Below are 25,418 nucleotides of genomic sequence, written 5' to 3'. Positions count from 1 at the left end.
TTATCCCAAATAAACCAATCCCTTCGAGTTGCAGAAAAAAAAAACAAAAATAAGAGCAAAAGAAAAAAGGAAGATAGCCCCTCCCACTAAACACGGTCACTAGCAAATAAATTGTAAAATCGAGTATTGGCTCTCGGATATCAGATAGAAAACCCCCCAAAGCCATCCCCCCAGCCTAAGTAATCAAGTTATGATAATAGTCCATGAATGGGCCCCATATCTTGCTAAAATTCAACCTTGATCTCTTTAATGTTATATCTAATTTTCTCCAAACTCAAGCAAGACATAACATCCTGTAACCATTGCATGTGAGCTGGTCCTACGCTGTCATTCCATCTTATCAAAATTGCTCGTCTGGCCATCATTGAAGTAAAAGCCTCTATTCTTTTTTGAGTTGAATTCAACGAAATCCTCTCTTCTAGAGAATAACCAAACAAAGCAATGAAAGAACACGGTTCTAATTTAATCCTAAGAATCTGTGATAGAGTGTTAAAGAATTGTTCCCAACATTCCTGTGGTTCAGAACACTCTCAAAACATATGAATCAGAGAGGCCTCAAAAAAAATGTACATTTATGCATTGTGGATCAACATCAGGATAAAAACGAGATAATCTAATTTTGGACATATGTAATCTGTGTACAATGTTAATTGTATTAAAGATTGTTTCCAGTAAAATCTATTAGCTTTTCAGTATTTTCCCTTTGCTATCATTCTGAGTCTTTCATTATTATCACTGACCATCCCTCCACCACCCCCCCCTCCACCACCATGTCAAAATATCTTTCATTGATTAACATTAATGACATATAGTTAAGTACAGAGGAGAGTATCTTGGATTAGTTTATTTTTTGTGTTTGGTTTTAGGCTTTCATCTGACTGGAAGCAAGACATTATGAGATCTAATTTCAATCCTGAATGATTAAATCCTGGAGTTAAAGAACCATTGACACCGTTGAGTTGCTTTGCTTCATTAACATAAAATAGGTTTGAGCCAGCATATCTCACCTCACCTCAGCTATGATATGCTACAAGGAATATCAGCACACAGGGTGACCTTTCAAATATCATTGAGAAAAAAATGCAGTAACTTGCTCTGCAATTATTGGAACCAAGGCTGGATTCCGCCAAAGGATTTTATCTTAGAAATAATCCTAGAGCTTTGGAAGCAGCATAGAAAATGTTAATCTCTAATTGGATGTTAGTGAAGTAGTACTTAAATGTTTAACCTTTTAACTCAATAGAAATACTTCAGCAGATGTTTGGTCATTTGTGAAGTCAGCTTAAGTTCTTAAGATGTATGCTATAATAATATGTTCCACAAATCATTTTATTACCATGACCTAAAAGGAAAAGACTGCAAATGCTGAAAATTTGGAATGAAAACAGAAAATTGCTAGAATTACTCTTCCAGAACAGGCAACATCTGGGGAGGTAATATTTCAGGGCTAAAACCTTGAGGGCATTTTTATCAGAACATTCACTGCTGAATTTAATATATGTGGTTACTTAATCAAAGTATACTTTCAGTAACTGCAATAAAATTATATCTTAACAACTTTGCTGTTTCAGCACACACGCACACACGAAAGATGTACCCACACGCATAGACAGATGCACCTACAGACACAGAGAATTAATCAGAAGTGTGTTTTCTCCAATGTTTTCATTTGTTGGCTTTGCTCAAATACCAATAAAGGTTAAAAAAAAGTTTACGTTTCAAACATTTCTTGTAAGCGCAGCCTAATCTGAGAGAATTTTGTTTGGTTAATTACCTGTACTTTTCTCTTTGCTAATTGGGTCTTCTCAATGATTTCAAGCAAAATCACTTTTTTCATATATTGTTCTAATTACCTTCAGCCAAAAAACTCCACTATTGACATTATGGAAAAATCAATATCTGAGCTATATCAATTCTCGTGGTCCGTGGCTAGCCTGTGCTTTAAAGGAACACTTTTAATAATAGATACATTTTCAATATCGAATGAAAATTGCTCTTCCTATTTCCATTTAAATGTAAATTGTGAAGTAAGGTAGTTACTGTGTTCTCCTGGAAATAAAATAGTTGAGAGATTGTTCATGCACTAATACGAACACCTGAGCTATCATTTTCATTCGGCTATGTGTTTCTCTAAACCTAACTTTTTTGACCATTAAATTTAATTTACATTTTTAAACAAATCACTTGTTGATATGGATTGAATTCCTCAACTTGCTACATGCTCTGATCATAAATCACAGCAATTGCTCTCATCCAGCTGCCTTACCTGCATTCATCAAAGCAATGGCTTTCATCCAGCAGACTTACCTGCCTTACCTGCATTCATCACAGCAATGGCTTTCATCCAGCTGTCTTACTTGCCTTAGGTCATTCAGGCCAGCTCTCTTTTTATTCATCTCTTCCACAATGTGAGAAATCTTTCCACTGAAAACTTCAAACCTTAAAATAAAACAACTTCAATTTATGACATTGGAGATTAATCACTAATTCTCAGAATATGTATGATAATAATCTACCAGAATTAGATTTAATCAAATAGGTAAAAGAAATAGTTCAAGTTTCAAACATCTGATTGGATATTGAAGATCGAGACCTCACATGCAAACAGGAGATGGATTGGTGGTAATATTCCATCAGGTAGAGATCTAAGATCACTGGCTGAAAGTTCTTTTATGCTTTGGGGAGAAGGCAGGAGAGTGGCATTCTCCGAAGTGCACTTGCTTAGAACTGGGCTAATTGACATCATTCTGTGTTGCAATTTTTTTGTGATTCTGTGATTTGAGTATAGAAGCAGGGAGGTCTGATAGCAGTTATTTTGGGTTTTGGTTACGCAATATTTTGCATATTGTGTGCAGTTTTGGTCTCTTAATCTAAGGAAAGAGATTCTTGCTATTGTGGGGGTGCAGCAAAGGTTCACAAAATTAATTCTTGTAAATAAAGAAAGCCTGGATAGAATAGGATTTTACTCATTGGAATCTAGAAGAATGAGAAGGAGTCTCTTTCAGATATGTAAAGTTATGATAGAACAAGGATAAGTTAGATGCAGGAAGAATAGTCCCAATGTTGGAGGTCTAGGGATAAGAGATAAGCTATTTAGGACAGAGATGAGGAGAAACCTTTTCACTCAGAGATATGTGAACTTGTGGAACTCACCACAAAAGAAAGTTGTTGAGGCCAGGTCATAGAATATATTCAAAATGGAGATGGCTAAAGGAATCAGAGGGTAGGGTGAGAAAGCATCATCCGTGGATCTATTCTCTGATCGAATGATTATGGGCCACAGGATGATCAAAGATATATTATCCATTTAGAATGCAGCTCAAGAAAAAGGAATAGGTAATAGGGCATGGATTTTGGGTGTGTCTTTCTGCTCATGGAAGTTTATAAAATCATGAGGGCCAAGGATAAAGTGAATGCTCACAGTCCTTTACCCAGGGTGGACAATTCTAAACTAGGATGCATAGGTTTCGGGTGAGAGGGAAAGATTTAAGAGGAATCCGAGGGGCAAATATTTCATTCAGAGGGTAGTCTGTATCTGGAATAAGCGACCAGAGGAAATTATAGGAGCAGGTAGGACTTCAGCATTCAAAAGACACAAACAAATATGTGGATAGGAAGAGTTCAAAAGGGTGTTGGACTTAGATGAACTGGGCTGAACAACTTGTTCGATGCTCTATAACCTTAAGGCATGCCAAAATGCTCTAGCTTAGGAAAAACTTTTGAAATCCAATTACTGGTATAATTTGTGAAACACATGCTTTGAGCAAAAATTACAATGTGCTCAGGACTACATTATTAAAAAAAAATCTTAATTGAGGGATTATTATTGATCAAGACATTGGGGATGACTGCCCCCTTCTATTCAGCTGAAGTGCCAGTGAATTTCTTGCTTCCATCTAGAAGATTATAGTGACTTGCTTAGCTCTGTACCCACCTTTGCTATTCTGGCCACATTCATCTTTCTCTTTTCCTTCTTTCCCCGCCACCGCCCATTCTACCTGCCCATCGAGCACTCCTTCCTTCCTCCAGCTCCCAACCACCTTTCCCTTCTTTCCATCAGAGCACATCTTTCTCAGACCTCTTGCCCCTCCTTCCTTTCACCTCCTAGCTTCTTATTTTTTCACATTTCGTCCATCTCCCACCTGCCAGCCTTGCTCCTATACCTTCCCTCCCTTCTCCCCCTCTCCCCACCAGCCTTTCATTCAGATCTGCTGTTTCTGATGAAGGTTTTCAGCCTGCAGTATTTACAATCTATTGTCTTCTATGGATGCTGCCTGGTCTGTTGAGCTCCTCCAGCACATTGTGCATTGTTCTTGTCTATTTTTCCCTGGCTTTTCCTTGAAGCCTTTCTTAAATAAAGGCACAATATTAGCCACCCTCCAGTTTTCCAGCCCCTCACCCATGGCAAATAATGATACATATTTTTCAGCCAGGGCTCCCACAATTTCTTCCCTTGCTTCTCAGAATGTTCTAGTCCTGGATATACATAATCAGACCCAGGGGCTTTATTTACATGTACGCTTCCTCTTCTCTAATCTGGACTCTCTTCAAGACATTAATATTAACTTCCCAAATTTCCCCAGCATCCGTGTCTTTCTCCATGGCAAATACAGATGAGAAGTATTCATTTAGGACCTCACCCATCTCCTATGGCTCCACTCATAGACCACCTCATTAATTTGTAAGGGACCTTGTTATCATTTTGCCCTTAATATACATACAGATTATTTTAAGATTCTCCATTATCTACCAGAGTTATCTCATGTCCCCTCTGTGCCAAAAGAAGGGCTCAGGCCTGAAACAATTATTGCTATTTGCCTTCTACGAAGGCTGTATGACCTGCTGGGTATCTCCAGCACTTTTATGTACTTTCCTCTTTGCTGCCCTGATTTGCCTCTTAAGTGCTCCAGTATCCCTCACCTGATCCCATGTCCATACACGGCGCATGTCTTTTTTTTTACTTGGCCAGCTTTCACTGCATCAAGAACAATATGTCCCTCAACTCTCCTTTTCTTTGTTAAAAGGCTCAAAATTGTCTTGATAGCCTTTTACCTGCAGACTGCCTCCCTCAATCAGCCTTTGCATCATCCAGTCTAATACCATCAACATTGACCTTTCCCCAGTTTAAAGCTAATAGAATTAAGGTCATTGATTACAAAGTGATCTCTCAGATACAGCATGGAAATGGGCACTTTTGTATTTTGAGTCTGCACCAAGAATCATAAAGCATTCTTTTGCATGAATCATATATGTTAATTAAACTTTTTATTCTCCCAACATTCTCTGCAACAAATCCAAAATTCTATCACTCACCTATATACAAGAGACAATTTATAGTGCCCATGTCACCTATGGACACACATGTCATTAAGACGTGGGAGTAAACTGGCGCATTCAGAAGAACCCATCGCAGAGAACATGCATATACACAGCACTCAAAATCGTGACTGAATCTTCATCTCTGGTACAGTGAGGCAACAGTGCTGACAGCTGCACCAGTGTGGACAGTGATCTGACTCAGTCAAGGAAACATGCAGAGTTCAGTAAAGAAAGAATTGAGAATGTGAAATAAGTAGTCTTCAGCTGTCCTAATCTTCTTATTCCTCTCATCCACAGTTCTGACTAAACCAAGACCTCACAGTGATGATTACAGCACAATGAAAAAGATTCCACCACCAAAGCCTAAAAGAAGCCCTAACACCAGACTGACGGGTTCATATGAAGAGATTTACATAAGGAAGCCATCTGCACTGAAGTTCACATACACAGTGATGAAAGCAAATCCTAGCGCTGGATCTATCCAGCGTGCTGCATCTGCTGATGGCCCCCAATATGGCATGTTGAGTCTCCCTCTGTCCCACAAAGAGGACATTGAGCCTGTTTACATAGAAATGAGAGGAGCTGGAGGGAATTATCTTGCTGAAGTGGAAAGTCCTGATCAAGGAGAATCTGTTTATGAAGAGATGAAATACTGCTTGCTGGAAGACAGCCCAAGTTCTTCTAACTTTTTAGACCAGGTTGTCTGTCCTCCACCTGAAAGAAAAACGCCAACATTGTCTGACGATTTTAGTACAAGTAGCCCCACTGTGACAGGGTGCAAAGAATTAATATGTGACATTCCACCACCATTTCCAAACCTTCTCCCACACAGGCCCCCATTATTGGTATTCCCTCCAACACCAGTGCAGTGTTCCCCTGCCTCGGATGAATCCCCACTCACACCCCTTGAGGTCAAAAGGTTACCAGTGCTGGAAACTAACCTGAGTTACTCCGTGCAATCAGATGAGATATCACCCACGTCTCCACAATTATCAAGCCATCAAAAAGAAGAAAATGAGCCACCAACATCTCCTGGGCTGTGTGTGTTTGGTGCATCAGGAAAGATGTCTCCACCCCCAACAACTCCCCCTCTTCCAATGATTCCAACACCACCCTATAAGCCAACGACTCACTTTATTTTCCCACCAGACATAGCTGCATTCAGTTCAGGAAAATTTGCTTCAAGTACAGATGTTTCCAAAATATCACAGAAACCTAATCCATTACAAGGAGGAGCCCAGTTTACAAATTCCACTCGATTACCTTCTTCACCAGTAAAAACCTGCAGGACAGAAACTGGGAAGCATGTTTCCTCCTCGACAGGGAATGTGTCACTACTACCTTACTCTTCTACTATCTCCAGACCCATTACCAGCCCACTTGATGAACTGAGCAGCCTTTTCAGCTCAGGACGAAGCCTTCTGCGAAAATCAGCAGCAGGAAGGAAAATACGGGAGCAATCAGGTAAGTATTTTTACATTTTGACTATAAATCTCAAAGGTTAGGCCTATTGGCATTAGGGATGAGTGAGGTGCACAGACCTGTCTGCAATTATTGGTGTTAGTTTTCAGGAAGATCGAAAAGACAAAACAACACTACTCGAGGAGTGGGAACATTTCCTTCATGTCCTAGCTAAAATTTATCAGTTGGTGAATACCAATGTTTAGCACTTTATCTTGACCCGAATCTCATATTGTGGAACATTGTGCACAAACCTGCAGAAATAACTTGCATTTTGGTCTATGCCAATTATATGATATCAATGCAAGTAAAACAGTTTGAAACATTTGAAGGCCATGTAAGATGTGAAATAAATGCAGGTTCTTTAATTCTATTGCGAACAAACAATAAGCAACTAATTGAGAAGCATTTGAAAAGTACTTATTTCTAAAAATATGTTGTCCTTCCTGAGTAAGTAACTACAAATTCATAGACCTATGCAGGAATTTCGACTTATTAAACACCTTATCATTTCCAGTTAATGACTTTGGTGTTTTTCTAGTTGGCAATCAGTGGTGAGTGATGTGCTGGGCCCACAACTGTTCACAATGTACACTAATGATCTTGAAAAAGGGACTGTGCAGAGGATATGGAAAGTTACGCGAGTGGATTAGGGTCTGGCAAATGTTGGTAACCGTGATATTTTTCACTTTGGAAGGAAAAATGGAAGATCAGATTAAATGGCAAGCACACCGCTGTGCGGAAGGACTTAGGTGTGCTGGTGCATATATCGCAAAAGGTTAGTTTGCAGATGCAGCAGGCTATCAGGAAGGCAAATGGAATGTTTTGGCCTTCATTGCTACTGGGATTGTATTTAGAAGCAGGGAGGTTATGCAGTAACTGTACAGAGTAATGGTGAGGCCACATTTGGAGTACTGCATGCTGATCTTTTTACTTGGGGAAGGATATACTAGTCTTAGAGGCAAATAGGCAATGCAGAGGAGGTCCACTAGATTGATTCCAGAGATGAGGAGATAAGCCTATGAGGAGGGATGGAATTGTCTGGGACTGTACTCATTAGAATTTAAAAGAATGAGATGGGATCTTATGGAAACATACAGTATAAAATTATGAAAGGAATAGATAAGATAGCAGTAGGCTCAAGATTCAGGGTACTAGATGAAGAGGAGCTGCTTTTCCCAGAGAGTGGTGAATCTATGGAATTCCCTGCCCATGGATGCACTAGAGGCCTCCTCAGTAAACATATTTGGGTAGATTGGGTAGGTATTCACATAATAGGGGAATTAAGGGAAATGGGAAATAGGCAGGTAGGTGGAGATGAGCCTAATGGTGGAGCAGGCTTGATGGGCCAAATGGCCTACTGTTTATCCTATTTCTTGTGGTTTTTATCTCCTACAAAATCAAAGGAAGAATGGCAGAGAAAGTGTTTCAGTGCGCCATGCCTCTGCCAAAGTTGAATGGTTGATTGTGTGCTTAACCTGCGAGATGTGGAGATAGTTGTGTAAATGCATAATGGGAAAAATGAATGCAAGTTAGAAGTGGTTATTAATAGAAACAGTTATTAGCCGATTAATAGAGATGCAGTGGAATAAATCATTTGAGTGGGTAGAGGAGACACTGTTGGTGAATGTTGTATAGATTAATTTGAATCATGTGAGTCAGGTCATTAAAACCTTTTTCAACATTCTTCATAAAGTGATCTTCTGGCAATATCCTCTTACTCCCACTTACTGCCTACTTTGGTAAGCATCCCAGGGCTTGAGCTCTTCATTTCTGCTCTTGCTGAGAGAGAGAGAAACTTTAGTTTCCTTCCCCTCTGGTTAGGTTGTTGTTGTCGCTGTTGCTGCTACTTGGCTGAAGTAACATATCTGCAATTCAAAATTCCAAAGAACTATACAAATTGAATTTAAGGACCAGATAATTTAGTGAGCTGCAATTAAAGAACAGTTGCTATTGAAATTTCACTTTCAAGATCATATCATATGTTGACTGCTTTTCCAAGGCAATGGGAGCTAAAGATTGAGTTGATGGAGGAGAGGGCAGTACGTGTGATAGCCTGAACTCTGTTCGCAACCCTCTGCAGTTTTCTGAGGTCCTGGACAGAGCAGTTCTTCTAGCACACTGTGTTGCACCCTGATAGGATACTTCAATGGTCTATAGGTAGGCAGATGCAGGTGAAATGTGAGGATTTCCTCGGAGTTCTGAGAAAGTTAAGACACTGGTGAACAGAAGCATGCGAGATGACCCGACAAGGAAGGTGGCCATAGCACTAGACCAGCAAGGGGCTCAGCAGCAGAAGGACCCACGCAGGCTGCAAGCGGTTGATGGCTTGTAGTCGAAGGACTCACACAGGCTGGAGTCTGGCTCATGGGAATCAGGAATTAGAACCAGGATTTGAGAGGATACTGAGGGAAAAAGGGCTCCCAAAGAGCCAAGGGCACCGAAGGCTTCCTGATCATATTGGAGCTTTGGAACTGGAGCTCAGACTGCCAATGGTTTGAAGAGGAGTCTGTGTGGCTGCAGAATTTACGGGAGCACTGGAGGTGAATCCTATTGAATCTCAGCATTTCTGACGGGACTCTGCTTTGCCTCTCTTTTATTGTTATTTCTTTGGCTTGGCTTCGCGGACGATGTACATGGCAACTCTTTGTCTTATGGCAGACAAAATTTAAAGTGTGTCATGTACAGTATATTACATTTTTATGTGTAAGCTACATGACAATAAAAGGAACCTTGAACCTCGAAACTTGAATCATTGTGTCAATAGGAGTGGACTGGGAGAGGTCGCTGGTGATATTCAGTAAGTTGTAAGTTTTAAATCTAGTTAAAATAGAGAACAAAAATAATATAGTTTGCCTCCGACTGCTGTGCTTGTAATATTTTACCAAAAGGTTTTCTCTAATGCACATTAGGGAGTGAGTGAAGAAGATACTTGGGTCTGGGAGAAAGAATTGCTTGGAATGAGGAAATGAAGTGGAAAGCTCATGGAATTATAGTCAGAGAACTACACTTGTTTCTTGGCCACTGATTCTGCACAGTTATAGGATTAATGCCAAGCATGGTTTTTTTTGCCATAGAAGGATGTCCTATCAAATTAATTTTGTTATGAGACATCACATGATAATTTTTCACTGAGACCTTATATTTCTGTGACCTCTAATATGTAAAATATACTCGAAGAAAGATTAATTTTATACACAGCTGAGTTATATGCCAAATGGCTAACTTCGACCATACAGCCTCATTTTAATATTGAAGGCAAGCCACTCAGCATTGTACACTACTCAGACCATCAACTTACAGGAAGAATGTGGTAGCAGCACAGAGAGCTCAGAAGAGATTTATAAGAGCTGGAGTATTTCAATTTGGGGATAAAAAGAACAACTGGAACAGAGGAGGTTCTCAGGAGATTTTATTAAGGTAAATATTTTTTTACAAAAGCCTGTAAGCAGGAAGGTCTTATTACCCTCCATATAGGATTCAAATAACCAGAAAAATATAAGATAATTAAAAGAAGGATTAGAGAAGAGTTGAGTAAAAAAAAAATGTCATTGAAAGATGGTTAAGGATTTGGAACTCAATTTCCAATACTTCAAATTAATGCCTGTTCCAGTCTTATCTTTTCACCCCACAACCCCTTTTGAAGATGACAAACTGTTCTCCCCATTACCCTCTCATTCTCCTCCTGAGCCAAATCAAACACACTCTCTCACAGCACAAGGGATCTGAAGTGCGACAGCAAACTGAATCCAAAGTTGATAGTGGTCGGACAAAGTGGGAAGTGGCGCATGAATGACTAAATGACTGTAACAAGTGCTGTTTGACAGGAATCAATTCCATTGTTGGTAACATAAAGGGTGTAGCGGTTAGCGCAATAATGTTATAGCGCTAGCAACCGGGGTTTAAATCTGGTGCTGTCTGTAAGGAATTTGTATGTTCTCCCCATGTCTGTGTTGGTTTACTCCTGGTGTATCACTCTTCAAAACATACAGGGTTTTAGGTCAATTGGGTGTAATAGGGTAGCAGAATCTCAAGAGTTCTTGGGCCTGTTGTCATATGAATACATTTAATTTTTTTCATTATTTATATAACTTAGATGAGAATGTCAGTGTCTGATGGTTTACCTTACAGAAAACATGATGCACTTTGAGAGTCTAGACTTTATCTTGGTATGTACAACTACAAAAATAAAACAGATCACTTGACTAATTTCAGGCCACAAGTTTCTTTCTTCAAGTTTATATTCAACATCATCCTTAGTCTCCTTGTTCTTCAGCCAGTTCCTGCAGGTTCCTTATACACTCAAATATCAGAAGATATGTTCAGTGGAGGCACTTTCATGAAAGACATCAAGGACAGATTATGTTATTCGATTGGTGATTTACTTCCTCATTCTAAGGTTGACACATGAACGTGAGTCATTCACCATTCAATTTGGGTGAATATTTCACAGCCTTTACTGCACTATAAATCTTTGCTGCAAGGAGCCTTATCACACGAATGTTTCACACGGGTTGAATAATGTGAATAATATTTGCATTTTTACATGTTTTCTGAATTTTCAGAATCATTTTTTAAAAAATTTAATTCAGAGACACAGCACAGTATCAGGCCATTTTGCCCATGAGCCCATGCTACCCAAATAAGCCATGTGACCAATTAACATACCAACCCCTATCTGTCTAGAATGTGGGGTGAAACTAGAGCACCCAGAGAAAACCCACACAGGTCACAGGGAGAATGTTCAAACGCCTTACAGATGACTTACAAAATATTTTAACATTGAGATTTCCGTGACAGTTGCAATTTCATATGCTTAACCGTTATTTCTTTACTTAGGTGGGTGTGATGAGGGAAACTTTAGTCCAACTAACAGAGAAGAAAACTGTGGACCAGGAAACATATCAGAGATACAGGATAAAAATGCTAATAACCCTGTCACCAGGCTCTCTCCTTCAATATCAGCAGCTCCGACTATGGAGAATGGAAATCAATTGCTGAATGGTAACTTGTATTTCACTTATCAGTGAGCTGTTAGACGAATTGCATGCGGTCAATATCTGTCAATTAAACCACTGTCCAAAAAACAGATTTTCTAGCTGTCTTTCAACAAGATCTGATGATCTCCTCAAGCTTTGAACTTATAAAATCTCTTGATCAACTTGGAACAACAAAATTCCACCCACAACACTCGAGTGGGAGCTCAGGACTCATGTAATTCTGGATTAGGGAATTCCTCTAAATACTAAATGAGAAATCACAGAATGATCAGGACAAGGTTATAAGATTTACTCAATTGTATTGTTTGATTATTTAAGATAATAAGGACAACTGGATTTTTTTCAAACTTTTAAAGAATAGAACTTGTATTATTTGAAAACTGAAGGATATTACATTCCTTTTTAAAATGATAACCTTGTGTATGATAAAACATAAGTCTTGTTTACAGTAAAATGTATTCATGGATAGGAACAGACTTCTTGCTCACATATTCCTCTTCATTTGAATTTTTTCCACTGAAAATTTTGTATTTGCCAATAGATTTTATATCTGAACAAGGCTGCAATCAATTGACAAGAAATTGAAAACTATAAATGCTTAAATTCAGTGGAAAATACAAATCGTAATGATATTTTTGGAAGCTTATTCAGTTCATGGAGAATTTGAAAAGTTATGATCTGATTTTGTAAGCTTTGGTGCATCTTTAAAAATGGCAAATTGTATTGTTTTCAAAGTAACAGAATGAGATACCACTCAAAATTTGTATTTATCTCATTTTACAATAGAACTTTATCTCTAAATAGTGTGAGGTTTTCAGAATTGAAATCCCATGCAAAAGGAGCATGGGTTAGAGATTCAAATCCTCGGCCTGGGATTCATGAGCCAGATTTTCTCTGCTTATTTTCTTCCAGAATTAACATTTTGTTTTAAATCCCATTTGAATTCACCTATTTTATCAGAATCTCCAACATCAATTTCATGTGCATTTAGTGATATTCTTTGATTTTATTTAGTTCTTTTTCTTGAGACAATGATTCATCTTGATACTTATGTCACAATTAAGTAAAGTGAACCCCAAATGAAAATGATTTATATAATGGCTATTAAAGAAAAAAAAATGGTAAAGTCATTGAATAATGAGGTTGTACCGTTTTTTGGTCAATCCCACATTTTTCTTTTGGGAAATTTAATGAAAGCACAATGAAACAATGCAATAACAAATATTCTACGACAAAAGCTTGGCTTGATTTACACTGGAAAATAGACTACAACTAAATTGTTAACTTTTCAAATTGAAATGACTGTAGCTGTAATTTCAATATTAAAATTTCTTGAGCTCTTAAATGCTTCTACTCTCTGCAGGATCTACCTGACCAGACATCTTTAAAGGGTCCATGTTGCCCCAAAAAGGCCCCAGTCTAAGTGAAATTTAATGCCTCTTCTGAGTGCACAAGTCAGCTATCTTGTGCTGTAAGTACATTCAGATCATACTCGTGGATCGTGCCACCTCCTCAGATTTGACAGATATTGAATGTTACTGTCAAATTTCGACTGGTGCCAATGTTGCAGGATGAGGAAGAATGCAAGATGGTCTTTGTCCCTCTCTATTCAGGTGTGTCATTGCTGACAACCATTGAATCCTGAGTGGTTTTGGGAGCTAAATGACTTTAGGACCTAACAGATTCTAATTGAAGTCTTTCTTATTGCAATGTTCAGCTTGGTGCCAAGTGATGTGCAGGGCTGTCTTTACAATATGAAAGAAAACTATGCTTCCCCTTATTTCTTAACTGCTGGACGGGGAACATTGGAACCTGTACTGAGTTACAGTTTACTTCACATGATGTACTGGTTTGGGAAAAATGGTAAATTACAGTGCAGGAATAATTTTCATCGTGAATGTTTCTTTTTCCTATCTTCACAGAAGAAAACTTTATAGTTCATGTTTTTCAGGTTTTGACTTCAGATTGTTTTACAGACTTACACTAATTCTCTCAGATCAACAATTAAGAGGACAAAAGAGTAAAAAAAATAAGCAGGATATTATATCACAACAGAATGAACAGCGCTGTGCCCCAAAATAATTATATTTTTCATTTTACCTTGCAGCCACACCCATTTCAGTGCCAAAACAAATTTCAGAAGTAAAATTTAATATGTACCTTACAAAACACGTGTGCTGTGTCATCGGTTAAGTTCCTACATTTAATGGTGTTTAATAGTACCATGTTGCGGTTAACTTGTATAGTTTGCATGTGCTTTTCATTTTGGACTGGATCCAGCTTTCAGGAAATTGCATTCCTCTGGATGATGTGGTTTACACAGTTAAATAAATTGAAAATTGTTTCTTTGCTTACTTTGGTAACATCTTACTTTTGTAATTTCCAATGTAAGATTGTTGATCAAATTCTGATCTAAAATTTATATCAGTGTTCTACCTTCAATGAATTACATTTTCAATAAAAAGATTATATTTCCGTGAATGTCTGTTTCCAATTTAAATAAATTAATTGTGTTGGTATTTCTTTTCTGGGCTGTCATATTAAATTTTTCTTTTGACAACATTCTCCTGTGATTCTGAACCTCAGTTTTATTATAAATAGCCCATTAACTATTTTGTGTTCTGTCCTGCATGAATGGTGGAGCTAAGATCCTTAAAGCTAAAAATTCCAAAGGGGAGGTTTCTGATTTATACTTCTTTATCAATTTGTGGTGTGGATATCTTAAAGAATTAAAAATTGGGAGTATTCAATATCGGTTTATCACCTTTGTGACATTGCTTCAGTTTTGCTCACACTCCTCCAATGAAAGAAGCATTTCTGATTAGAAATTAAACTGTGTGAAACAAGAGAATTTATTCGGGAATAAATAAATAGTGGAGCATATCATTATCATGTGGCACTTTTCAGAAAACACATAAAACCCACTAGAAACATTAAAGAATCAAAGGCAAGAAGAAAACCTGAGAAGAAGGTGAGCTTGAAAGCTGATAAATAACAAAGACTTGATGACCCACACCCCAGAGTTCTGAAAGAGGTGATTTGGGATAAATGTTATCTTCCATACTTCTATAGATTCTGTCAATGCTGCCATGAATTGTGGGTAGCAAATGGAAATCAACTAGTTAAGAGAGAGAGAGAAATTAACAAAAAGGAATGTGTTTCATTAATAAAAGGGAAATATTGGGAGCTTAGAATGAATAATTTTATAACAAAATAATGATGGGATTAAGCAGAGTCAATAAAAATTCATGAAAAAATGACATTTTATTAATCTGCTGGAGTTTTTTTAAATGATCTGACCATGAGAATAGATGAGGGAGATCTAATGGTTCAATCTTTGCATTATTGGAAGACATTCAATCAGTACTGAACAGGAAAATGACAAATTGAGAGAACGTGGAACAGATGGTCATTTTATGGACTGGGATTCAGAATTGGTTATCAGATGGAAAACAAAGAGTGGGAATAAATGAATCATTCTTCATCTGGTTGGAAGCAGATGTCTGGTGGGATCAGTACTTAAACCCAACTCTCTATAATCTTTATCACTAACCTCTTTTAAATTGCACCACCTGGGTAGCTCTCCTGGGATCCAGGAGCAATTACTGGGGCAAAGGTGCTGGAAGCACCTTCTAAATTCCACAGGGATGGACCCATTAAATCATCAGCCTGATGATTTAAGGGGGAATCCTGTCCCCATGATGATGCATCACACACTCACTAGAAGTACTGCTGTATTGTCAGATGCTGGCTTCCTGGTGACACACACACATGCAAGCGCTGATATCACTGGAATAAGCAGGTTGGCCATTTTCATTTTCAAATTGGTTGTGGACGAGACCTAGGTACGTTTAATGGTTCCCTGACCACCTCTAAGTTAGGTCAGGGACCCAACAAGGTTGGCCTGGTTGGACCCTTTTTAACTGGCATGTAATTGTATCACTAACTGGGCAAATTGTCCGGTTGACCCAATTTTACTTGGCATTGGGTGAAGGGATCAAATATCATACAGTAAAACTCCAATGGCACAGTTTGCTATGATTGAGAAAGCCTGATGATTCGACATTTCCAGGTTTAGCTTCCTGTGTTCTCTTTTAATCTACCAAGCCCTGTTTCCCACTCCATTTCAACTTTTACCAGGACAATGCTTCTGAAGCTGTTGTTAAACACTTCAGAGCACTTTTTTCTCCACTGTTACTTCACTTGAACTGTTTCCCACATTTCTTTTAAGCTCATTGGAGTTTTAGTTTCTGCCCTCTCCTTCAAGTAATTGCTGCCCTGTTTGTCACATTCCTTTAAGGTTAAGCTAATTAGAGCCCTGTCTCCAAATGCTCCCTTTAAGCTCAGTAAAATTTTGTTTTCCACACATCTTCTCTACTCATCAAATCCACTGAAATTCCCTGTAACAAAAGGATTATGTAACATAAACAAAAGGATTAATATATTTTGGATATTAATGGAAGTAATAGCCAATAGAACACTTCCAGAGATTCTATTCCCAATCAAGCTCAAATACTAGTGAATCCATCTGCAATTGACCAAAATAGCTAACTAAGCCACACCACCCTCTCTCTACAATCAACAACACCGCTATATTGTAGTGTGAGTTATCACACTTTGGGAGGTCAAATGTAATAGGAAAATATACAGTTATTAATATAGGACTATTAACAGCACTGATGTACAGAGGAACCTGGGGTTGCAATTCTATAGCTCCCTGATAGTGCCCAAGCAAGAAGAAACGGTGATAAAGAAGACACATGGCATGATTGCCTTCAATGGTCAGAGTATTGAGTACTATTTCATTATTATTTTTTTTTTAAAAACACATTCATTTCCTAAATTTACCTAGCTGTGCTCCTAGATGATGCTTGCAAGTTATTTGTAATGATATTGAAATTGGCCTAAACCCAATTTGGAAGCTTTATTTTTGGACAGTCTTTATTTCTTTCCATAACTACTTCAAAACGTACAGACTAATGGTTACTTTCTCCAAAGACAGGTCCTCCACTGACACCTCATGTACTTGCTCAGCTTCATTCCATAGAATTTGAACTAGTACTGCCACATAAAAAGTTCTTCTGGATGCAACTTAAAACCCTTTCACGCAAGCGTGATTCCAATTAATATTCGGGAAGCTGAAATCCTCCACAACAATAGCACTTTTTCTTTTACAGTAGGCCTTTCCACACCCTGGCCGAGTGGAGACCCTACTTCGACCCAGTGAAATTCCCAGGAATGCAGGACCTCCCAGGCCTTTCTCACTGTGGTCCAAATTCCCTGCCTATCCCCAACCGATAACATGTTACGCACTCACAGGAGTAAGGGTAAGTTAACCCCCGTCCATTGGTCACTCATTCGCCCAGCTGTCCACTTCCTCCCCTCTCTGCCATTCGTCGGTCTATCGCCCGCCCCACCACCCACACCACACTTCAGGGCCGCTTCGCGACGGCGGCACAATGACGGATGAATAGCCGTCTTTGTTAATCATAATCCATCGTGCAGAGGACAGCCATTCTTCCTGCACTGTGCTGCCGTCACCATGGGCCAAAGCAGCCTGCTGTTTCCAGGAGGTATGAATCTTTTAATTTTAATCACCTATGTGTCACAGCAAGCAAGCACTGATGTCACAAGGCTTCCCCTGCTTGGCCATTTGCCTTTTCACATCGCAGAGAGAGGGTCCTCTGGGAAAATTACCAGGGCCTGTGGCCCTATTTAAAATTTCCAGGACGGCCTTTTTACACAGCAGGTTCACGGGAGAATTCCCAGGAAACTTCATTTTAAACTATGATGTGAAAGGCCTAGTAAAGCACTTGGTATCCAGCTATGGGGATTGGTAATTTTGTCGAATAAGTGAATTTTCCGGTTGCTTGAGATTGTGTGTGCATGATTGGTGAATTAATGGCAAGGCACATCAATTTTAAACTTTCATATATTTTACCTGTTTATTTTCCACAATTTTTTTTGCTGGCTCTTTGAGGCTGCCAGTTGCTTGATTTCCGGATAACGGGTTTTACTATAATTAAATACACACCCTTCAATCTTCCTCTGACTCTTGAGATTCAAGAGGTATAATCCCAACAAAATTATGGCACTTTGGTTTTATTTCTAATCTCGACCCATGTGCATCAATTGAAGAGCTTGCTAAGTCATTTTCCCTCAAAACTACAGTAATGGTCTCCTTGATTAATAATGCAAGGTCTCCTCTTTTCAGTTTGAACATTCTGTACACTAAAATGTTGAATTGCAATTCCTGGCCTTCTTTCAGCCATGCTTCAGTGTATCCAGTTCATAACAGGATCTTAAAAGTGTTGAAGTGCAGAGGGGTTTTGGAGTTCTGATCCATAGATCTTTGAAATTAGCCATACAATTATCACACAAGGTTGTAAAGAAAGTATATAAATATGCTTCTCTTCATTTGGCATGGGTATTTAGAATAAGGAAGTCATGTTTCAGCTATATAAAATTTTGGTTATGCCACATTTGAAATTGTGCAGAGTTGCGGTCACCTCATTATTGTTAGGATATGAGCCTTTAGAGAGGGCACAGAAGAGATTGACCATGATGCTGCCTGTTTGAGAGGGTGAGTTATAAGGAAAGGTTGGACAGACTTGTTTTCTTTTGAGCATCAGGGGATGACAAGTGACCTGGCAAAAGTAATAAAATAATCAGATGCCTTAATAGACTGGACAGTCTTAATCTTTTCTCCAGGGTAAAAGCATCACACACTGGAGAATATGTGTTTAAGGTGAGGGGGAGGAGGTTTAAGGGAGGTGTGAGGCAAATATTTTACACAGAAAGTGGTGAATGTCTAGAACAAGCTGCTAGAAGTAGTGATGGTGGGATCAGGCACAATAGTAGCAATTTAAAGGATACATGAATGGAGGAATATCCTGTGTGAGCATCAGAGATTTAGTTTGATTTGACATCATGTTCAGCACAAACACATGGCCAAAGAGCCTGTTCTTGTGCTGTACCATTCTATATCTTTCCTTGAGGGAAGGAGCTGGACTGTGGAAAGGCTATGTCTGAGAATATACTGGAGACAGAGTTGCATGACTGTCTAGTACAGGTCTCATGACCTGGATAATTTCAATTCCTTGATCAATCCAAGAGTTGCTGCATAATGAGCCCAGTTAGGTGTTCCCATCATAAACAAACTCATTGAATTTCCTATTGATCTCAATAACAGCTTCTCATTACTCTCCATGCCAAGCTGGTGAGAGTACTAGGGAGACACTCTTGTCAAATGCATATCGTCAAGCATGTGATGCTTTTTCCCTGGGAAGAATTCTGACAGTTACACCTGGTGTCATACACATATTCAATGCCAATGATGAAATCAAATAGGAGCTTTACTCTCAATAACCATGTTTCTGTCATTCTAAAGAGCAACAGATTAATTTAGTGGTTCTCAACCTTGTTCTTTCCACTCACATACCACTTTAAGTAATCCCTATCCCATCAGTGCTCTGTGATTAGTAAGGGATTACTTAAGGTGGTATGTGAGTGGGAAGGGACGGTTGAGTATCACTACTCTAGACCCAATTGTTACTGAAATATTTTGCTTGAGACAAATGGTCATTTGCCCATTTCCTTTGGAGTTGTGAAAACATGCACATAATGAGATAATTAGGTACGATTATAAGAGTGGTTTTCAAACTTTTTCTTTCCACCCACATACCACCTTAAGCAATCTCTTACTAATCACAGAGCACCTATGCATAGGGAACACTTAAAGTGGTACGCGAGTGCAAAGAACAAGGTTGAGAACCATTGCATTAATTTTTTGTGGTAATTTCAATATCAGATTTAGAAGGGGCTTGAAGCTTGGGAAATTATCTTTTGCATGGGAAGGGTAGACAAGTTCTAATAATATATCATTCAGGAAAAATCTGGTCTTTGCAGCTACCAGTAAGTCAACCACAGTATATCATGACACAGTATCCACAGTACTAGTATCCACAGTATATCATGACAGCATCCACTAGTATATCATGACACTGTATTCACAGTATCCACAGTACTAGTATCCAAAGTATTTTTTTAACTTTATTTATTCATACAAAAAAACAAACAATATATGACATATGCAGCAATTAAACATGAACATGAATGTTTTTTTATATATATAGAAAAAAAAAGAAAAGAAAAGAACACCCACCCTTCAGCCAACTCTCCTAAGGAGAGCCATAAAAAAAGAAAAAAAAAGAAACAATATTAAAGAAAAAGTTAAATATTCATATTAAAATCTAATCAATATAAATTGAAATGTAAATATTCTAAGTATAAGAGCCACTTATTAATAAAAAAAATATAATTATCATGTGAAACATATGTATTGTTTTCCATTATTAAACAATATTTCATCTCATTATGTGATCTATTAATATCAATCATATTTGTATATTTCCACATACTAGCAATACATTTTTTCGCTATGGATAAAGCTAAATATACAAAAGCAAGCTGGAACTTATCTAATCCCAAACCTTTCAGAGGTTGCAAACAACCCAATAAAAATACTTTTGGATCTAAAACTATTTTAATCTTATACAGGTATTCTAAAAATGATTGAATTTTCTATCAAAAAGATTGTATATTTATACATAACCAAACAGCATCCAAAAAAGTTCCAACCGTATCACCTCATCTAAAACACAAATCTGATTCATTAAAACCATATTTTTTTAATTTTTCAGGTGTCAAATATAATTGATGTAAAAAATTGTAATTAATAATTGCATAATGTACATTTATCAAAATAACAGATATTTAACCAATCATCTTCAGAAAAAAATAAAATCAATATCCGCTTCCCATTTAATTTTAGATCTATCCCAACCCTTTTTATCCATACCATCCTGTAATATTTGATACATAGATGAAATATAACCCTTCTCTGATACCTTCATAAGAAAAGTCTCAAATTTAGTCATTTTAGGTAAAATCATATCTCTACCAAACATACATTTTACCAAAGATCGAATTTGATAATAAAGAAATAAAGAGTTCTTATCAATACCAAAATCTTCCCTCATCTGATTAAAAGATAAAAACTTACCCTCTTTAAAATAATCTCCCAAATTTTTCACACCTTTAAATCTCCAATACAATAAACTTTGATTATGTATTGAAAAAGAAATGTTGATTATTATACAATGGAGTCAAAGCCAATAATTTACCCCTAGAGCCTATCATTTTATTTTTCTTTATCCATAACTTCATTAAATGTTTTAGTATAGGCACATTATATTGTTGTGTCAAATTTATATTCCACCTAAACAAAAATTGATGTATTTCAAATTCAGAAATACTTGTCATCTCAATTTTGGCCCAACTAGGAGGGTGTTCCAAATCCATCAATGAACTAATAAATTTAAGTTGGGCTGCTTCATAATAATTTTGAAAATGTGGTAAATGTAGTCCCCCTAACTCATATTTCCAAGTTATTCAAAGCTACTCTCAAAAATTTACCCCTCCATAAAAACTCCCTAACCATTTTATTCAAATCTCAAAAAAAAATTATCAAGTAAATACGGAATAGATTGAAACAAATATTGTATACGTGGAAAGATATTCATCTTAATTGTATTTATCATTCCCATTAAATTAATAGGTAAATCATTCCATTTAATTAAATCAGTTTTAATTTTTTTTAATGGAACATAATTTTATTTATATAAAGATTGATAATCAACATTCAGAATTATACCCAAATATTTAATTCGATCAGTCCACTTCAAATTAATAATATTCTTATAAACTGAATAATCTCCTTCACTTATCGGTAATATTTCACTTTTTTCCCCAATTAACTTTATATCCAGAAAGACATCCGTATTGTATTAAACATTCCTTCAAATGCAAAAGTGACTGAGCTGGGTTTATTAAATACACCAATACATCATCAGCAAATAAATTAATTTTATACTCCTCATCTAAAACTTCCATACCTTGTATCTGTGTATTTTGTCTTATCAACTGTGCTAAAGGTCCAATCACTAACGCAAACAAAGCTGGTGATAAAGGACAACCTTGACGAGTTGATCGAGTTAACTTAAAAGATTCCAAAATCAAACCATTCGTCAATACTCCAGCTATCGGTTTACTATATAGAGCCCTAATCCAACCAATAAAAGAAGTACCAAACTTAAATTTCTCCAAAACTTTAAACAAAAAATTCCATTCAACTCTATCAAATGCCTTTTCTGCATCTAAGGATATCACCATCGGGTGATCTAAAGTTTGTTGAAATCCATTAATCAAACTAATCACACGCAAAATGTTATCTGAAGCATATCTATTCTTTATAAAACCTGTTTGATCAATATGAATCAACTTTAGTAAAAATTTAGCCAATCTATTTGCTTCAACAATGCACACTTAGGTTAGGATAGAATAAGACCTTCCACCCCCCCCTCATATTTCACTGGACCCCCCCCCTTGCATTTTCCCCCTCCACCCCCACATGCAAAATCAATTACACCCAATTGACCTACAATCCTTGGTATGTTTTGCAGAATGGGATGAAACCGGAGCCCCCAGGGAAAGCCTATGCAGACACAGGGAGAACATAAAAACTCATGCAAAAGCTCAGGATTCGAACCCCTCGATCTGATCACTGATGCTGTAACTGCATTGTGCTAACCGCTATGCTAACCCTGCTGCCCAATATCATGGGCTTGAAGTAAGGTTTTTTTTTCCAGCAATGTTTTAATTAACATTTATCAAACTCCTACCTGTTGATGTTTAGGATTATTGCAATATTACAGTCTTTCTAAAGGAGAACTGATTTCATGAAAATGGCCAGATGAAATTATGATGATGTTTTACAAGCTATTCAATTGCATATGCAAAGTCTTTGTGGTTGTCAAAATGTGCTTGCTGCAGTCTATACTAATTGAGAAACAGATCTGCTGATGTGTTGAGAGATTTTCAGATATCCTCATCCCTCAAGCACTCTCTCCCAACCCCTTCACTGCCTCCATAAGAGGCTGAAATTTGCATTAAGGTCATCAGGTTAGTGAATAAGAATTTTAGCCACATACATTAAAAAAATGATTTGCCAGAACAAATTTTTTTTTGTCAAAACAAGGTCACTGATTGCATAAGATAACATTCAGCCTAAAAATTTGGGGTGAAAATGATTAGCAATACTTAAAGGGAACATGATCAGAATCCTCTGATGCAGAAGATGGAACTAGTGATGGTATTTTTATATCATACAAAAATGAAAGATGTTGTGAAATGACTAGAAAATAATGTCTAAAAGTAATTTTACAAATAGTTTTGATGGATTATCAACATGTTATGTTAACTATTTCTTACTCCAGATAGGCTCTCTGACATGTTAAGTTTTTTGCATTATTTTCAGACTTTCTCCATAAACAGAATTAGTTTAAAAAAATCTAAAAATGAGAGACATGCAATTAAATCTACTGAGAGGAGGTGGCAAAGACAATGTCCATGACTTTTCAATCACTATTAGATATGTAAATGAACTAAAGCAATGAGGAGTTGTGCATATCATAAAAGAACAGAAAATAACTAGATTCATCCAAGTGTGTCTGCTATTTGCTTGGCATAGATAGGCATACAATAAAATAATTGATGTATAGTGACCATCTTCCAAAATTACCAAAGGAAATGAGATTTTAAAGAGGTAGCCTGTGTTCTTCATTTGCAAATAAATTGGATCAAATGACACAGAGTAATGCAAAATGTAAATTAAATTCTCCCTACCGATCCATCAATGCATTGCTATCTCCACTTTGCAGCCAACGTTTTTCATTATGGAGCTTATTTCAAATTGCTTAGTGTCATATTACTTATTGCAGCCTCTCTTCACAATGCATAAGAGCAATCTTTACAGTGATCATAAGCAGAGTGATGAGAAAATGTCTTGCAGTAGCTTGCAGCCAATAACTGTAGGAACTCAGATCTGAATAGCGTGCTACCATTCAACCACAATCAGAGTCGTGATTAATAGGCTTTAATCACCTTAAAGTGTCAGCAGAGCTTGCATGTTGCTGTCCTGGTTCCAAGGCAAGTACTGAGGGAGGGATTTAGGCAAAACAGCCTTTATGGGGATATCGGGGAGGGCCAGCCCATACACTACATACAAACATGTATATATACATGGAGGTAGCACCACATTCACCCCTTCTTTTTAAACAAAGTCCAGTAGGGTAGTGTGGTTTCGTGTTCGTTGCAGCTTCACGATACTTAAAAGTCCCTTACAGATTCAGCCTGTCCGGTGGTCTCATCCATCGCTGCAACTTTTGCAATATCTGACATGGCACAGTTGTTGTTTCCCAGGTGGTGTCTTGGGCAATAGGCAGTGCCTCCCGTGGCTGAGACTGGGCTGGTAGAGTGATGCTGTTCGGGTCGGTTGAAGATTGGGGCACAAAATTGAGTGGGCTAGTTGGTTGGGGTTACCAGGGGAGGGGATTGGCTAGTCAGTCGAGGGGTCTCCTGCATGTGCCAGGTCCCAGATGGAGACGATGTCCTGTCGACCATCCTGATTCTCCACATAGGCATATTGCATGTTGGTGTGGAGGAGGTAGACCTTCTCAACCAGAGGGTCAGTTTTGTGATGTCTGATATGCCTTCAGAGCAGCACCGGCCCAGGGTTCATCAGCCAGAATGGTAGTGTAATTCCGGATGCCGACTTCCAGGGGAAGAAATAAAGCCTTTCATGTGGTGTTGCATTTGTGGCCATATAGAGAAAGGACCTGGTGGCATGGAGTGCGTCAGTGAAGACGTTTTGCCACCAGAAGGTGGGTAGTCCTTTCGATTTAAGACCTAAAAGGACAGTCCTTCAAATGGTGGCATTTTCCCTCTCTACCTGCCCATTCCCCTGGGGGTTATAGCCCATGGTCCTTGTCATGGCTATGCCCTTGGCCAACAAGTACTGCCGCAGCTCCTCGCTCATAAAGGAGGATGCATGGTACCTATAGATATGCCAGGGTATCCAAACAGAGCAAATATGCTGTGTAGCATCTTTATGATGGTGGCCATGGTCATATCCAGGCGGGGATGGCAAAGGGGAGCATTCGTCAATGGTGTAAAAAAAGTACATATTCCTGTTGTTGGATGGAGAGGTCCCTTAAAGTCCATGTTCAACTGCTTGAAGGAGCAGGTGGCTTTGAGAAAGTGGGTTTTGTCCAGCTGATAGAATTGGGGTTTGCACTCAGCACAGACCGGACAACTCCCTGATATCTTCGACTGAGTAGGGGAGGTTGCAGGATCTAACAAAGTAGTAGAGTCTGGTGACTCAGGGTGGCAGAGGTTGTTATGGAGGACTTGGGGACAATCCAGCTGCACGTTGGCACATGTCCTCAGGACAGAGCATCGGCAGGCTCGTTGAGCTTCCCAGGTCGGTACAGAATCTCATAGTTGTAGGTGGATAGTTCAATTCTCCACCTCAGGATCTTGTTCTTGATTTGTCCCCGTTGTTTGTTGTTAAATGTAAAAGCGACTGCACATTGGTCAGTCAGCAGGGTGAACGGATTTCCGGCCAGTTAGTGCCTCCAATAGCACACAGCTTCCACTATAGCTTGGGCCTCTTTCACGATGGTGGTGTGCCAGAGCTCAGGGCCTTGGAGGGTTCTGGAAAAAAGTGCCACGGGCATG

The 25,418-nt window shown here is 38.2% G+C and overlaps 1 protein-coding gene across 1 annotated transcript in view; it reads left to right on the top strand.

Annotated features, from left to right (window-relative positions):
* Positions 1 to 14,251, top strand: part of myo16 (myosin XVI) — a 239,976-nt gene extending 225,725 nt beyond the window's left edge. The window contains exons 31-32 of the mRNA XM_069890622.1: positions 5,617 to 6,783; positions 11,620 to 14,251. Coding sequence (XP_069746723.1) covers positions 5,617 to 6,783; positions 11,620 to 11,810 — 1,358 coding nt within the window. The 3' untranslated portion in view covers positions 11,811 to 14,251. The remainder of the gene's footprint in view (positions 1 to 5,616; positions 6,784 to 11,619) is intronic.
* The last annotated feature ends 11,167 nt before the right edge of the window (positions 14,252 to 25,418 follow it).

Source organism: Narcine bancroftii, chromosome 7, assembly GCF_036971445.1.
Source record: "Narcine bancroftii isolate sNarBan1 chromosome 7, sNarBan1.hap1, whole genome shotgun sequence".
In the NCBI taxonomy this organism is placed as follows: Eukaryota; Metazoa; Chordata; class Chondrichthyes; order Torpediniformes; family Narcinidae; genus Narcine; species Narcine bancroftii.
The sequence above is the reverse complement of the archived record's forward strand: the minus strand, read 5'-3'. Positions and strand labels throughout refer to the sequence as shown.